Source organism: Phascolarctos cinereus, unplaced genomic scaffold (assembly GCF_003287225.1).
Source record: "Phascolarctos cinereus isolate Bilbo 61053 unplaced genomic scaffold, phaCin_HiC Scaffold_2;HRSCAF=192, whole genome shotgun sequence".
NCBI lineage: Eukaryota > Metazoa > Chordata > Mammalia > Diprotodontia > Phascolarctidae > Phascolarctos > Phascolarctos cinereus.
Genome location: NW_027555625.1, coordinates 186,827,216 through 186,844,064, shown reverse-complemented (window position 1 = coordinate 186,844,064; position 16,849 = coordinate 186,827,216). Strand labels below are relative to the sequence as shown.

The following is a 16,849-nucleotide window of genomic DNA, read 5'->3' as shown; positions in this document are numbered from 1 at the left end:
TCATAACTGGACAGAAGCTGCTCTCTCTGCAATTACCAATCATACTTTAATTGCCAAATTAATTGTGTCTTTGGCTTGAATAAAGCACCTACTATGTGTTGGGCACTGTCCTAAGGTCTGGGGTTACAAAAAGAGTTTAGACAGTGCCTGCTCTCAAGGAGCTTACAATCTAGTGGGAGCTGCCTGTTGTTGTTTTTTTTAATGGTATGGGTGATGTCTTTTGATTGGTGCATAGACTGGATCTAAGTGAAGTGTAGTTGCACAAAGTTGTTGGCCTCATTCTCTCTTCCAGAGTCATCACAGTCCAGTGGCAGGACAGAGTCAAGATAACTGGTGATGGCTGGAGATGCAGTGGATGACCTTGGCATCTTCAGTGTCTAACAAAGATCTAAGTGCCCCACAGCACCTGCTTCATGGCCTTTGGAACAAATTGTTCTCATCCACCCATTTTACCAGAGGAAGTGCCCCAACTCACCCAGGGGTTTGAGACCCCCTTGGTTACCCCGTACCTAGTTTAGCCTGCCTGCCCAAACAGTTTACCAGGGTGTGGCCCTGCACAGGTGTGCATCCTATGGCTTTTTGGAGCCACAGATGAGAGTTAGGTGGATCAGATGGACACCAAAGGTGGAAAGCAGCCCTCACACTAGAGGTACTAGCCTTCCCTGAACATACCCTACATCCCAGTGGAAGAAACAACAGGCAAACAAATATATAAAGACAAGATGTATACAGAGTCAATAAGAAGGAATTAAAGGACAGAAAGCTCAAAAATTAAAAGGAGATAGGAAAAACTTCTTGTAGAAGATGAAATTTTAATTAGGATTTGAAGGAAGCCTAAAGGCAAAGATTAGAAGGGAGAGCATTCAGGGTATAGGGGACTGACTGCCAGAGAGCTTGCCTAGAGTGGTGAAGATAACATCTTGTGTGAGGAGTAATGAGGCCAGTGTCAGGAGGCAAAGAAATGAGAAGTAAGAAAACTGCGAGGCTGGGAAAGGGTCAGGGAGCGGGAGCAGCTAGGTTATAAAGATCTTTGAACCAGGCAAACAGGATTTTCTATCTGGTGACAGGGAGTCCTTGGAGTTTTTGGAGGACAATGACATGGTGAGACCTGTAGTTTAGGGAAAACACTTTGGCAACTGAATAGAAGATGGACTTGACTAGGGAGAGACTTATGACAGAAAAACCAATCAACAGAATATTTCAATGGGGTAAATGTGAGGAGATAAGGGCCTGCAACAAAGGTAGTAGAAGTATCAGACACGAGAAGGCATGTTCCAGACATATTACAAAGATTAAATTGATAAGCTTTGACAATGGTTTGGATGTGGGAGGGAGGGTTTGAGAGAGGAGTTTTTAGCTGTGAACCTGATAGACTGGCAGGGTAGTTGTGCCATTTATTACTAATAGGGAAAGTGGGGGGAGGGGGTGGAGCTAGATATCCAGTTCAAGATGTTTGAAAGGAGATGGAAGGTTGGAGGTCAGCCCAGAAGTTAGGGCAAGATATATACATTTAAAAATCATCAGCATAATGGATCATTAAATCCATGAGAGCTGATAAAGTCACCGAATGAAGTAGCATAGAGGGAAAACAGAGAAGGGCCTAGGACAGATCCATATAGTTAAAAAGAATGACTTGAATAGTGAGACAGCAAAGAAAATGAGCAGTGGACTGATAGGTGAACCAGGAAAGAGGAGTATTCTAAAAACCTGGAAAGAAGAGAGTATTAAAGGAGAAAAGGATGATCAATAATGTTAAAAGTTACAGAGAGGTCAAGAAGAACTAAGAAAAGGCCATTGGATTTGGCAATTATTAAACAAATAAACACACTGACTACTCTATTTCTTAGGAAATAGACACAGGAGGGCTTCTAGCACCTATCTCATTTGCAGGTTGGCTTTGATCCTGTCAGACAGGAAGACAGGAATGGAGTCATAATAAGGGGTTAAATAAGCTTTATTCTAGTCTAGTATTCTCAAAGGGAGTTTGCTGATAATGGGAGCAACAACTCCTACAGCATTCCCTAACAACCCTTTTCACAGGGGCTGGGGTGAAGGGGGGGCAACTACCCATTGCCTCCATGGGATCAGTGGAGACCAGCACGACTTGTGCTCTTCCCTAAATCCCCTCAAGCCTCAATGGAGGCCAGTTGAGATAAACATGCAGATTAAGGCCGGAACAGCATTCAGCCTACACATTCACCCTTATGGGGGTCCCCAGTCACTGACCAATGCCCACTTGCTTTATAGGGCAACAGACAAAGAAGGCATATTGCCAGAAATAGTCTCACAATTTTACATCTCTTCATCCCTATACCTACTGCGCAAGCATAGTAGAAACTGTTTTGAACATGATTGTGAGAACTCATATCTAACACCTGGGAAGTAGAGATTGTTATGGCTATGGATCCTGGGAAGAAAACTTTAAGAAAGAATAACAAAAAATCCATTTTACATCCACTAAAATTCACCTTATTTACAGCAATTAAGAGATTAGTAATTTTGGAGAAAATTTTGATGGCATGATGAGATCAGAGGAAAGTGGAGGCATCATTTATAGACTACCTTCTCAAAGAATTTAGCCACACAGGGCAAAAAAGATCAATGATAGTTACCAAGGATGGAAGGATCAAGTCATCTTAAATATTCTCCCTGCCTCAAGTTTCTCCCCACTTCAGTCTGTGTTCCACGTAGCTGCCAAATCAATTTCCTTTAAGCACATGTGACCCAGGCTTGTCTGGGCATGTCCAGTTTGACTAACATGGAGGTGCCCTTGATGGCATTTAGATCATGCCCCAGATTAACTAACAGGGAAGCCTCTGCAGTGTTGGAAGCCTTTGATTGGTTATGTGTCTTTAAAACTGGAGGTTTCTTTTCACCTTTTTACTGTGTCCAGAAGGGAAAGATCACAGTTGGCCCACAGCATGGATACCCCATGAATTGAAACAGTGAGAAAAGAAGTGAAGTGGAATGGGACCTGGACCCTAGAAGGAAAAGACCATGTCTTTGCCCCTGAACTTTCCCACACATTTCCACCTAGGTATTTTCAGCAGTCCTTTTAATTGCCCTTTCACTGTGGCTCTCTGACTGATGAGGTCTAGAAGTTTAGGGGTGCTGGGACCTTGAAATCATGACAAGCGGGTCCTGCCCAAATGAATTGACCCACGCCTTCTTTTGGCCAGAGACAAGGTTTATTAAAGATGGCCATATTGGCCAGACTCTTAAGGACTCTGAACATTTGCAAGCTATTGTAAGCTATTCTTAAGGAATCTGAACACCTTAATGGAGACAAGATGGACCTTATATGCAGAAAGACTGTGGGAGACATCTAGGAAGGCTCTTGATGGGAGTGACTAGGAGGTTGAGAATGGGATCTAAATAGGGTCAAGGGTGAGAAGTAGCCAGAGACCATAGGGTGGTAAGACAATGGAGGGGTAGGCTAGGTTAAGGGTAACAGAATTGGGAGATTGGGCATAGGTGATAACAAAAAGCCAATTGATGGGACTATAGACTCAGGGGAACACCAGAGACTTCCTTGATCCAGTGGGAGAATTCAAATCCTAGACAAATGGGACCCAAATTCTTTATGGGGTAAGGGGTGAAGGTCTCAGCTTGGGTCCATACCCTACCATGACCACTTAACTCCTTTCATTGTCTGCACCTGGGCTATGCCAAGCTGCTTGCCACTCCTTAATCCCATCCAGACCTTCTCACAGTCTTTTCTTGGCATTATAATACTTGGAATCTTGCCCACCTAACTGATGTTATAATAAAACATCACTACTCTGACTTAAAGTAAGCTTGAGTGGTTGAATCCTTTTGAGGCAGACCCCCCTGTACTCCTGCATTTTGGGGTTCCCAGCACCCCAAACTGCAACAGGACTGTCTTCTCTTGCTCTCTCTTGCTCCCTCTTTTACCCCTGGCTGGGAGTGTGGGAGGGGTTGGTGTGGTTGCTTATGTCCTGTCTTGTTTGTCCTCAGTCGCAGGTCAAAAGTTATCCTTACAGGACTTGGGAATTCAAGCCATGATGACCTTGGAACTAGGAGAGATGCTGCAGTCAAGCATCTGCGAAAGGAAACCCTGAGATGCTAGGGTGCTTAAGACTTGTCAAGCCTGAGGAGGGTTGTTGACTAGAGGCTGGGACTCTATAGGACCTGAGCTAATCTATAAACATAATTCTCTTACCCTCCCCAGAGACTAAATTGGTAAAAGAGGGAAGGAGTATTATGCTTCCCATGTGTTGAGAGGTATGTTTGTATACATGTGATTTTTCCTTTTGAAGTAAATATTTCTGTGTAAAAGTTAATCTATTAGTGGCTAAATGAACTGGGGTGCAGAAGGCCCCTCCTCACATTTGGAAGAATACCTTTGGTGGACAGGAGCCATTTCCACAGAGCGTGGACATCCTCCAAACCTATTAAAGGTATTCAATACCATCTTTTACCTGAAGACTTTCCTGATTCCCTTACCTTTACTGGTCATCTCTCTCCAACTACCTTTTATTTAACACTTTTGTATTCATTTGTATTCTCTTTATATTGATTCTATGTTGTGAAAATGATTATTAATAACCAATATCTTGGGGAGATTCAGAGCTCCTCCCCTCTCCCAAAGTCCTAACTTTTAAGTTTGGTTTTTCTTCAGAAGGACATTACAGGAAATGAGATTGCATTGACTCTCCTTAAAATGGTCAGCCCCAACCCAAGCATACAAGGAATTTAATCTAAAGCCATTGTGTTCTGCTCAAACTTGGGTGGGGACAGATTCTTTTTTCTAGATGGCCCAAGGCTGGGAGTGGTCTGGTATAGCTGGGGGTGGTCTGGTGTCGATATATAGATATAGATACAGATATGATGGGGGTGGGGCCCAAACCAAGATCTTCACCCTTTGCCCCAAAGGGAATCTGACTCACAGGCCCCAGAGCCTCATCTCCCTTGAAAACCCTTAAACCTTCAAATTGCCTAATCGACTCCCCTCATATCCCTTTGAAAACCTTAGGCTCCCTTTTGTCTATAGGCCCCAGAAAGGCCTTCCTTATAGACTTCCTTTTTCTCCTTTTGAAAGTCCTAGCCCCACCTTGATTTTGTGCAGATGCCTTTCAAACTTCTGCCTTCCTGTTCCCTCCATTATCTATTCCCATTGTCTATTCAATCTCTCTGACCTCCCCAATTAGAATTCTTACCTAGACCCTTTTCCCAACCCCCTTCTCTGGCCACCCAAAGTTACTTTAGTATTTAAGATCCACCTTGGCCCTCATTCAGAGGCTGAGAATCTCACACTCAAAAGGCTGAGAACTTCTCATGCCCACTCATCTTTATGGGCATCACCTGGCTGAGAATCTCTCATGCCCCAAAGGCTGAGCCTTTCTCATGCCCACCTGTCCTTATGGGCATCATCTGGCCTATGTGATTTATCACTAATAAACTTTTTCTCTGGCTGAAGAAGATTTGAGTTGAATTCATTCAACAGGGCCCGGTACCGCGATCTTGGGGTCCCAGCACCCCAAAACCCCTAGTCCTCTTCAGATATACATAGATATATTTTTTTTCCGGTACAGAAGTGAAATGATGGAGTGACATCAGCCCCTGTTGGAAGGATATATAAACTGTGCAGCCTGACCCCCAAGTAAGCTCAGTTGCTGACTGCCATTTATATGTGTGCCTGCCTACTTTGAGAGAAATGAGAAATAAATGGCCATACAGCCTGATTCTGTCTTTCTTAGACTGAACTCTGGAGGTTGACAATATATACTTATATATGCCCTTGTCTCTATTTATTTTGTATATAAGTATATTTGTCCTTGTTGTCTCCTTTAGAATGTGATTTCTTTGTAAGTAGGAGAGTTTCATTCATTGTGTTTGTATCCCTAGTATCTAACACAGTGCCTGTGACATACTTAATAATATACTTGCTTAATAAATACTTGCTGGTTGACTGATGGTGCTTCCCCCAATAGATAAGAGCAGGCACTAAAAGAACTGTATGGTACCTTAGATGTTGAAGATGTTAACACACACACACACTCGTGCAGGGCCAGATATCTATGACCAAACCAATCAGGCCCTCCTCTGAAGTTCCTTCAAGGTAACCCTTTAACTAGGACCTATATCTGGAGTGAAATTTAGATGCCATCCAATCCAAACCACTCCCTCCTCCTTCCAGATGAGGAAAGTGAGGGCCAAAGAAAATGAAGTGATTGGCTGGAGGCTGAGGAGGAATTTAAACTCAAGTTTTCCAACTTCCCCTCCAGCCATTTTCCATTGTATCATTGAATATAGGTCATTTAAGGCTTAAAATGCGTTGTTTTCTTTTGTTTTCCAGACAATATAACAGTAGCTCCTGACAAAATGTTCAGTCCCATCTCTTTGTGAAGCCATTTGTGGTTTTCTTACTAAAAATATTGAAGTAGTTTACCATTTCCTTCTCTAGTTGGCTTTTTTTTTAAACAGTGGGGGAACTGAGGCAAACAAGATTAAGTGACAGAGCTAGTAAGTGTCTGAGGCCAGATTTGAACTCAGGAAGATGAGTCTTCTTGACTTCAGACCCTGCATTCTATCCACTGAGAAGCTTCCCTGCCCTACTGTCTTTCATACCATGGATAATAAATATTTACAAGTATTAATAAATATTTGTTGAACTGAACAACCCTACGAGGTAAATAGTTAAAATATTTGTTTCCATTTAACATACATGGACACAGGACCGTAGAAGGAAAATGATCCCCCAAGGTCAAGCATCTCTAGTTATTCATTCATTCAACATTTCCACATTTGCCTGCCTTTCTCTGACAGAAATTCTATTATTTCCCAAGTTACTGGTAGTTATTATTTAATGATAGCTTAAAATCATATGGTGCTTAGTTTAAATGTGCTTACACACATTGTCTTAGAGAAAAGTTAGGCAAAAATGAAGAAAGCTATCATATCTTATTGCTTAAGTTTGTTAGATGCTATGGTAGAGACAAAGATTAGATAAATATAACCTCTACTTCTGAAGATAAGTTCTCTGGAGGAAAACAAAACAAAGGGAGCCACCTTTTTAATCTTTTCAATACATACAGTTAAGGCTTTTTAGTAATATTCAACTATTGTGAAGCACACAAAAGGATAATCCAAGCATTTCACCTTGGGAACATGATCAAAAGAATGGATTCTATTGATCAGAGCCCATACCTGCTCCTAGACTGCGGTAGTAATTGGCTCCTCCCTGTACCTACTTTCCATGGGTTCCAGACACCAACCCATTGGCCCTAGTCCTTTTCCTTTCTTTTACCCCATTGCTCCTCCCAGTGCTTGCCCGTCCTACCTAACTCTTTTACCCCCTTAACTCTTCCTCGTTTTGGGGAAGTGGAGTTCTGAAGCCACCGAGAAATGGAAGCTCTAAGTGCAGGTAGGTATACAAACCTAGCTGGAACAGTTCATACTTGTTTTTCGTTTTATTTTATAAGGAAGGTTTTCATATAGGCTCTATCTCCTTCCTAGTTTTCTCTTCGCCAAACTGTCGCAAATCCCTGGAGTGGAGAGGTGGATCGGCCCTTCGCGTTATAAAAGGAATCAGTGGTGTGCCTACGAGATTTGCCCGACTTAAAATAAATGGCGGGGGGTGGAAAGGTGTGGGAAAGATTTTAGCATCCTAGATTTAGAGCTGAAAGGGAGAGGTATGTATCAAATCAAGCTGAGTACCTGACCAGCGTAACAAATAGTTCTTTCACCCAGGACTATTTACTGGCCAGGAAGTTTAGGCAGAGGTCAGGTGTGTCCCTGTGCCTTTACCTGCTCCAGGTATGCAGATCTCAGAGGACCTTCCCTTCTTTTGGGAGGCGGAGCTGAGCAGAGCCTCAGCAAGAGCAGAGCGAACTTTTTCCTCTTCCTTTCTGCATATTTTGGGGCTGTGCTTCGAGTTCTGGGAGTCACAAGTAAGTACAGCTCATTGGGCAGTGAATATTAGAATATTAACTTGACTCAGCAGAGAGTTGTGCGCGACGGTGTAGGGGCTTGAGGGCTAATTTCCTTTGGGTTCTTTATGTTGATGATTACGGTATTGTTTCTCAACCTTTTGAAATCTTTCTCAAACTGTGTAAACTTTGTGCATGTGAAATGCTTCCCAAACTAAGGAGAATTCCAGGATCCATGGTGGGCTTAACTTTTTTTTCTTTTTCTTTTTTTTTGTGGCTTAACATCTTGGGGGGAGAGAATAATTGATGTTTTGAATACTAATGCTTTATTTGCAACGAATTTATATGAGACTTTGCTTTCCTTCATGAAATGTTGGCTAATAACTCCCTAAATATTTTTAGTTACATTTCTCTCCTGTATTATCGTTATTATTATTATCATTATCATTGTGATTATTGGCCTGCATGTCTCGAAGCTTTCACAGAACCTTAGGATTTTAAAGCTGGAAGGGGTTTAAGAAGTTTCTTGGTTCTCTCTCCCAATAGATTGTAAGCTTCTTGAAAGCAGGTCATTAAGATAGCTATAAAGTACACGGTGTTGTCTTTATACATATCTTGGTCTCACTAAATCTAGTACTTGCCTTCCAATGTACTAGAATTAATGGTTCTTTTGATAAGGAGATATGAATTTCCCTTATCAGGATGAACATCAGAAAATGCTTGTTCTGGTTGGCTTTATTCTGTTGTCATAATTATTCTATGCTGATTTTGTTGAAGCAACAGAATCAAGGTGTTTTTGTTTGCATTATTTATCTTTATGTTTTTTGCTTTTGCCTTGTGACATACCCATTTAGAAAGCTTGCTTTTGTGTGTATTTGGAATGATAAATAAGAAAATGCTTGCATTAATAATGATTTACTCAAAATGTGTGCTTATATAGTTCAGGGAAATCACAAGTTACTGGTTTAAAGTGGTATTTACTCTGCTGTTCTGTTCTTTATTGAAATGTTTGGGAGGGTGACTAACTACTAAAGTGTTTTCAAATTACTGTGTTGGAGCTTAAAACAACCAAAGTAAGTTATAGCTTCCATCCTGTTTGTCATGTTTAAATTTATTAAGTGGGAAGGGCAGCTTGGTGGCAATGAGTTCATGCTTATTTAAGGAACCTTTCTGTAACAGCAACATGTACATACACTGTCCCTTTTTTTCTGAATGCAGATTTAAAACACAAACAAACCAAAACAAACCCTTCCCTACCATGAGTTGAGCTGTTGGTTTTATTTAAAGCAGTTTTCACTCACAAGAGATTCCATTAAATAGAAATAAAGCTTTGGTTTCTCAGTATGGGAGAACTGATATAGGTTAAAAGGGCATCTGTGAGTTAGAGGCTGGAAGGTGTAGTGGGAAATGAACAGATTTGCCTTTCAAAGACATGACTTCAAATTCTTCCTCTTTTACTGTGCTGGCTGTCTGATCATGATCTTGGATCCTGGTTTCATTGTCTCCAGAAAGAAGCTTTTGGAACAAATGAACTCTTAGGACTCCTTCCGACTCTGAAACACTGTTCTAGCTCTTTTTGTTCCATGGACCATGTTCTGTTGACAGCTGTTGCTCACTTTGCCCATGTCTATAGGTAGTTTTAGCTATATATTTTTTTTAAATTAAATTTCATTTTCAGTCACATTTTTTACTTCTCAATCACCCCACCCCTTGAGAAAACAAGAAAAACAAAATAGCTATTACAGACATGTGCTATACATCTTTTAGATAGTCAAGTCATGAATCATAATTATGGAAACAGTTTCTGCAACTCAAAACCAGAGAATGTTGAATTCTTAATTACCTAAACACAGTGTTTGCTATTATTCCTTTCTTGGAGAATATTCCAGTTCTACAGACTTCTAGCTGTGGAAAGGAATCTATGCTCTAAAACTTTCTACTCCTATAAGCCAAGTCCATATCTAGAACATTCTAAGTAGATGAGAATTTATCCATCTAAAATAGATTATGTTATCATTTTCCCTAAAAAGACAATTATATAACCTGCCTTGATCACTCATCTGAATGTTGCAAAATCCCCAACAGTTTGGAAATTTTTCTTTTTAAATGCTATTAAAGTTTAAATCCAATTCTTTTTTGGTTTTCAGTAGAGATGGAGAATAGCTGGTCACAAGATCTTCTGGATAAATTGGGTGGCAACATGCCATACCAGAAAATACTGGACTGGAAATGAGGCATCCTAGATTTTATTCCTTGTTCTGCTCTTTTGTAACACATGAACTTGAGCCAGTCATTTGTTCTTTTTGAATCAGTTTCTTCATCTGGTAAATGGGGATGATGATGATAGTAACATTTATATAGCACCTACTATGTATCAGGCACTAGTGTTTTATAAATATTATCTCATTTTTAATCCTCATAAAAACCCCGGGAAATAAGTGCCGTTATAATCCTCATTTTATGGTTGAGGAAACTGTAGAAAACAGGCCAAGTGACTTGCTCAAGATCACACAGTTACTAAGTGTCATAGGTGGGATCTGCATTATACTGCTTTTCCCATCTTGCAGGGTTGTTGAAAAGATCAAATGAAAATGATACTCAAGAAGTGCTTTGAAGTGCTAAGCAAATGCAAGATAATTGTCTTATTTGAAGACTATTAGTCATCTCTCAGGTTCATTTTCCCTACAGTCCTACTATGAATAACTGTAGTCTAAAATATTTCCTAATTCTTTGTTTCCAAACCATTAGTAACAACATGTGTTTTCCTTTGAGTTCTGCCCAAGTTGCCTTGGTCCTCTTGAGATGTGGAATCCAACCTAGATTCTGCCTTGATCATTATAAGAGTCTCATAAGACACTTCCTTTTGCATATCCTTATGTTTCTGTTCTCTTTTTCTTTTTTAAACAATGTTGCTGGGTGTGACAATGTGGTAGAGTGGAAATAATGAGGAATTGGAGTCAGGAAATGGGGGTTCAAATCTTGACACTGCTGTTTACTATTTACAGGACTTTGCACAAATGTCTTCCCATCTCTGAGTTTCATCTTCCTCATCTGTAAAACGAGGGGGATTGACTAGATGATATCTAAAGCCCCTTCAGATCTAAGTCATATGACTGATCCTTTGTATTCATTTTGTGTGTCACTGTTTCTGCTTATATTGTTTTCATTTATATTTACAAATAACTAGTTATTTCCAATGATGGATTTGTGTAGTTTGTTCTTTGCTCCAAGAGTGCTCCTCTGATCTTGTTCAAACACAGCTTTATTTGGTTCATTTCTAATAACTTCACCAATTTATTATTTCCAACTCCTGGTGAATCCTTATTTTCAATCATGGGATTTAGAGCTGAAAAGTGACCTCAGAGATAACCTGGCCCAACTCTCTCATTTTATAAAGGGAAAACTGATAATCCAAAAAGGCGAATAGGTAACTCACCCAGTCCTACAAATACTAGAGTGGAAGAACTGAGATTAAAATCTGACTTCAAATCCAGGGCTCTTTCTACTATATTGTGATGATTCTCCCTTGAGCAGGTTTGATCTCGGGGAATGCAGGTGTAGGTCCTGCAGGGGTTAGCCAAAGGTGCCATTTCCTTTTCCTCTTAGGAGACCAAGCCATGTGCTTTGGATTGGACTCAGTTAAAAATAGGATGGGAATGAGCTGGGTGCAGGAAAAAGCATGCAGGATTTGGAATCAGTGGACCTGCATTTGAATCCCAGTTCTCCCATCTAGTACCACTGTAACTCTGGTCTGTCGCTTAATTTCTCTAAGCCTTAGATCCTCTTTTGTAAAATGGAGGGACTGCACCAGATGACTAAAAGATCTTTTCAGGTCTAAATCTACAATACTATGAAAATCATTGTAAAAGGTGTTTCATAATTCTCTGCCTTCTTAAATGGTGTTCTGAATATAATAGGGTTTCTTATGATTTAGGGTCATTATTACTAATATATATTATTGCACTCTATAGTGAGACCTTTAGGGATTTTTAATTAAGGCACATACAATAGAACAGAATAGAATTAAGGCCTAATACAGTTGAACAATCCCATACCTGGTGTTTCTTTGTTCCAACCCTGCTGTTACAGGGGCATAATGGTTCCATCACAAATGTATACTTTCTACTGTTTTTTTTAAAAAACTAGATCTTTTTGGTTTAAAAGCAAAGAATAACAATAACAACAAACCAGCTCTCAGGAGTAGAAATAATACTGAGCTTGAAGTAAAAAAAATCTGGGGTCAAATACTGACTTCAACCCTCTGACCTTGGGAAGTCATGACCTTTCTAAGCTTTGTTTTCCCTCTGTGTAAAATGAAGAGATTGGATTAGATGTCTCTCTAGTCCCTTCTAGATCTAACATTGTGTGATTCTCTTAATAAAGAGGCTAGTCACCTGCTTCTACTTTTAATTTCTGCTACCCTTTCTGCAATCCGCTGATTTCTTTTCTGTCTCTGTCTTTTTTCATTTCTAGATTTGAGCTGTTTCAGATGTTTCAGGTTGCCAAAAGAGTTGATCTCTGGCTAACTGAGGTATTGCTGTGTTATTCTTTCTAATTGCTTGTTTTAAGTTCCCATTTCTAAACCAGATGATAATAGGATTGAGAGCTGAAAGGTTCTTTAGAGACTCTCATCTAACACCCTCATTTTATAGATGAGGGCAAAGGTCCAGAGGGATTATGACCATGACTATTGCCAAATAGTTAGTAAGCATTAGAGGCAGGGTTCTAACCCAGGTATTTCCTCATTGTGGGTTCAAGTTTATTTCTGCTATAATAATGTCTCTAATGAAGAGACTAATTTTACCTCTTCCACACAGCTAATTGTACTGAAGCTTTTGAATAAGCTTAGTGACTTCTCATGAAGTGGGGTGAAAAGGCATAGGTAGGTTGAGATATTCATTTTTATACATGAGTAGTATAATATAAAAAAAAAAGTTATTAGTGTGTACCACCTCAATAGAGCAGCTAGGTGTCGTAATGGATAGAGTGCAGTCCCTGGAGTCAGGAAGACTCATCTTCCTGAATTCAAATCTGACTTCAGATACTAGCTGTGTGACCCAAAATAAGTCACTTAACCCTGTTTGTCTCAGTTTCCTTACCTATAAAGTACACTGGAGAAGGAAATGGCAAACCACTCCATTATTTTTGTCAAGAAAACCCCAAATGGAGTTGTGAAGAGTTGGATACAACTGAAAATATTCAACAATAGCACCTCAGTAAGCACTGAGCTATAATTCCCACTCTCGTGGGTGGATTGGGAACCAGAGGGAAATTTACTTCTCATCTTAAGATTCTAGCATGAGGTACTCTTCAGGAACTGTTACTCCTAAGTCCCCATCCAGTGTATTTCCCAATGTTGACTGACCATTTTACATCAATTCGGTTTTATTTATTTGTTTATTTTTTTATAGAAGGGTATTTACTGAGAAGGCATAAAAAGGACAGGAGATACAAAACTATCTCCCCAAACCAAAGGGTGCATTCTTCTCTTGTGCACACAAGATCATCGAGGTTAATGAGCTTAAACTTAAAATGAGATACATATCCAGAGAACACATGGGGTAGAAGAGTTCCTCATGACTCCAAGCCCTGGCCATCATTTTCTCCTTGGTGGAGACTACCAAGTTCACTCAGAAGCCATCAGAGAAAAACAAGTAAAATCATCCATCCTAAAACTTGTATTTACATTCAATTCTAGCTCAGCCTCTCCTACATTGTAAGTTCTCCCTATGCCTCGTCCAAAGAGAAGACTTTTTGTCACTCCACAGTACCAACCCCTTCTCAGTCACTCCATGATTGGAGGTTAACCAAGATAACCAAGTTGTCAGTTGAAAGCAGACAGGGGATATTGCAAATGTTCTGTATAACTCACCGGGAAGGGCAAATCTTAGCATATTCCTAGGATTGGACCTTCATTAGACAGTTCCCCTATTGCAAAAGTATACAAATGTTCTCGCATCTGTTAATCAATCATAAATAAGTGGTTCACAAAATAACTCCTGATTCTAGAGTCTGAGGACCTCTATTCAAATCCCTCCTCTGCCACTTACTATCTGTGAGTCCTTGGGTAAGTCACTTAGCCTCTCTGTACCTCCTCAATTGTAAAATGAAGGACTTGCATTAGATGTCCTCTGAGACCCCTCAGTCCTAAATTTATTATCCTGTATATGACAACTGGAATGAAAGAACATAAAATATATCAATTAGAAATAATTTTTGTCAGTAAAATGCCCCTTCCTCCAAGTCTCTCTCTGCATATTTTATCATTTGACTACCTTTGTACTTTCCTCAGCATTCTGAAATTTCTTTGATTTTTTTCCCCCAATGACTTTTCAGTACATGATATAAATAAATATGACATCCAGTCATATCATGCAGCTGCTCTTGCTCAAATACAAACTACGTAAACATGCAATGTGCTTTTTATTTCTAAGATTAATTTTCCCCCAAGCTATTACCATTTAGCATCCCTTGAAATCTATATTTTTGTGCTCCTATGCTAAACTCAAAAAAAGAAAGAAAACAGCTTTTCCAAGCACTGACTACATCATTTAATTGTTACTCAGCTCTAGCAGCTCATAGAATTGCTCAGATGAATGTGCCGGGATGGCTTCTGACAGAATGTGCTCTGGGGGGGGGGGAGACTTTGCAAAAACAGTTGGATGATTTCAGTTCCTATTGGATCTCAGAGTGAATCCCACATGCTGCATTTACAGCAGTTAGCATGAATAAATTAAGAGCCAAAAAAAATACATTTCCTCTTATCCTTAGCACAAGATAATTGCTCTAAATTGGGCTATTTCACCAAAGAATAAAATTATGTGCTGCAGGAATACCTTTCCTAATGCAGAAAAGTGATTATTTTTCCTCCTTACCCCTACTACCTCATGAAAAAAACATAAAACAAAATGGGGGGAAAAAGTGAATGAAAAGTCACTGTAGTTTGGGATACCTATTTTCATGTTTATTATACAGGTCAACACACATACTCAAATAGATCTGTGAATGCATAGATATGGATGTTCCTTTCAGTGATGTAGCTCACAGTGCATTATACCCATTCATCCCAAGAGTCATGGCCTTCCATTATTTATATCCAACCAACCTGCTTGGAGTCACCCTTGCTTTCTCTTAATATTACAAGAGTGTGAGTGGAGCACATGGACTTCAGACATATCAGTTATCCTTCACTCAACACATACCAATCTCATCATCTTTTTTGATGCTACATGCTTTTGTAACATTCTTAGCCTCAGCTTTACTTTGTAGTTCCTTATTTGTTATGTATTGTGATCTGTATCATGAGCTTTGTAATTGCCTTAAGTTAAGAATTTTTAATTCTTTAGAGAATGTATATAGAGATGTTGTGTTCCATCATCTGTCCTATAACATCTGGCCACTTGATCTGTTAGTAAGTATCATTCAGAATGTTGATGGGGAAAGCATCAATCTTATTATATAGCTGCTTTACAAAACAAAAGATTATATATGACTTGTTTATTCAATGACTAATTTAAATGTCATTATGATGTCTCTTTCCAGACAGGATGAGTTACTATGCCAATATCTCAACTAATTCTTTTTTGCTCTTTTTTGGTGAGGCAATTAGGGTTAAGTGACTTACCCAGGGTCACACAGCTAGTAAGTGTCAAGTGTCTGAGGCCAGATTCCTGATTCCAAGCCAGGAGCTCTATTCACTGTGCCACCTAGCTGCCCCTCTCAACTAATTTAAAAGGCTAAAATGAAGATTGTATTTAATCATATTATTTTCTATCTTGTATGGTGCTTCTTTTATACTTTCCTAAGTGCTTGCACATCCATAGTCTCATTTGAGTCTCATAACAGCCTTGAGAAGCAGAAATCACCCCCATTTTGTAGATGAAGAAATGGTGGCTCAAAAGATTAAATTTATCAGGCAACAAGTATTTATTAAATATCTATTGCATGCCAGACACTGTGCTGAGGATGTAAGTATAAAGGATAAGATAATCTCTACTCACAGTGAGTTTATATTCTAATGGAGGAAAAACAATTAAGTATAAAATACTTACAGCATAAATACAAAGTTACAAAATACAAATGTTTACAAAATAGATAAATACAAGATAGTTTGGGAGAGAGGGCACTGAATGGTTTACTTGAGTTCTCACAGTTGGCTGGATCCTTGATAAGAAACCTTTTCTCTGGACTTATAGTCCATTGTGCCATTTTTTCCACTTCTACCTTGGTATTATTCTTTCTCTATTCTCTATATATCTCTCATTGACACATTACAAGCTACAAATTATTCAAAGTATAAAGACCAAGGATACATTGGAGATTAGAATTTTCTAAAAATTAGCGAGCTAACTTTTGCCATACAATTCAGAGACAAGTTTTCAAAATTAATTTCTCAAGGTAAATGAATTAATTTTAATCCAAAATAGCCAGATTAAAATCATTTTCTTATTACATACCTCGTGGAAAACTTTTGACTACTCTTTAGAAATTGTATTAATTTATCTTATTTTTGCAAACCTATTTCATTGTTCCTTTTTAAAAAATTTCAGGGTACTTTCATGTGACTCAAATTCATTGGCCTCATTAGAAGGCAGATAATCTCTACACTCTGCTGAGGTGTGGTAAGAAGAAAAAATGCTGGGCTTGGAGTACTCCTTGTGGTGATACTGGCTTGTCTAGTTCTGTGATGATAAATCACTTCACTCCCTCTTTATCTTAAAATGGGCATAACAACCATCATGCTACCTCAGGGTTTGTTCTAAGAAAAGTTATTTTGTAAATCTGGAAGCTCTAGACAAGGAGTTTTTAACTTTGTATCTTGGTCTCCTTTAGCAGTCTGGTAAAACCTATGAACCTTTTCTCAGATTGTTTTTAAATGGATAAAACAAAACATAAGATTACAAAGGCAACCATTTATTTTGACATTGTTGTTTGTTATTGTTCAGTTGTTTGAGCTG

The 16,849-nt window shown here is 39.2% G+C and overlaps 1 protein-coding gene across 2 annotated transcripts in view; it reads left to right on the top strand.

Moving 5' to 3' along the window:
• Nucleotides 1-7,288: 7,288 nt before the first annotated feature.
• SH3YL1 (SH3 and SYLF domain containing 1) overlaps nucleotides 7,289-16,849 on the top strand; it is a 52,297-nt gene continuing 42,736 nt past the window's right edge. Inside the window, exon 1 of one of the 2 annotated variants that reach the window (XM_020965866.2) lies at nucleotides 7,289-7,387. In XM_020965866.2, coding sequence (XP_020821525.1) covers nucleotides 7,369-7,387 — 19 coding nt within the window. In that variant the 5' untranslated portion in view covers nucleotides 7,289-7,368. Of the gene's footprint in view, nucleotides 7,388-7,659; nucleotides 7,914-16,849 lie in introns of those variants that run through there. The other variant, XM_020965868.2, reaches the window with a different exon arrangement.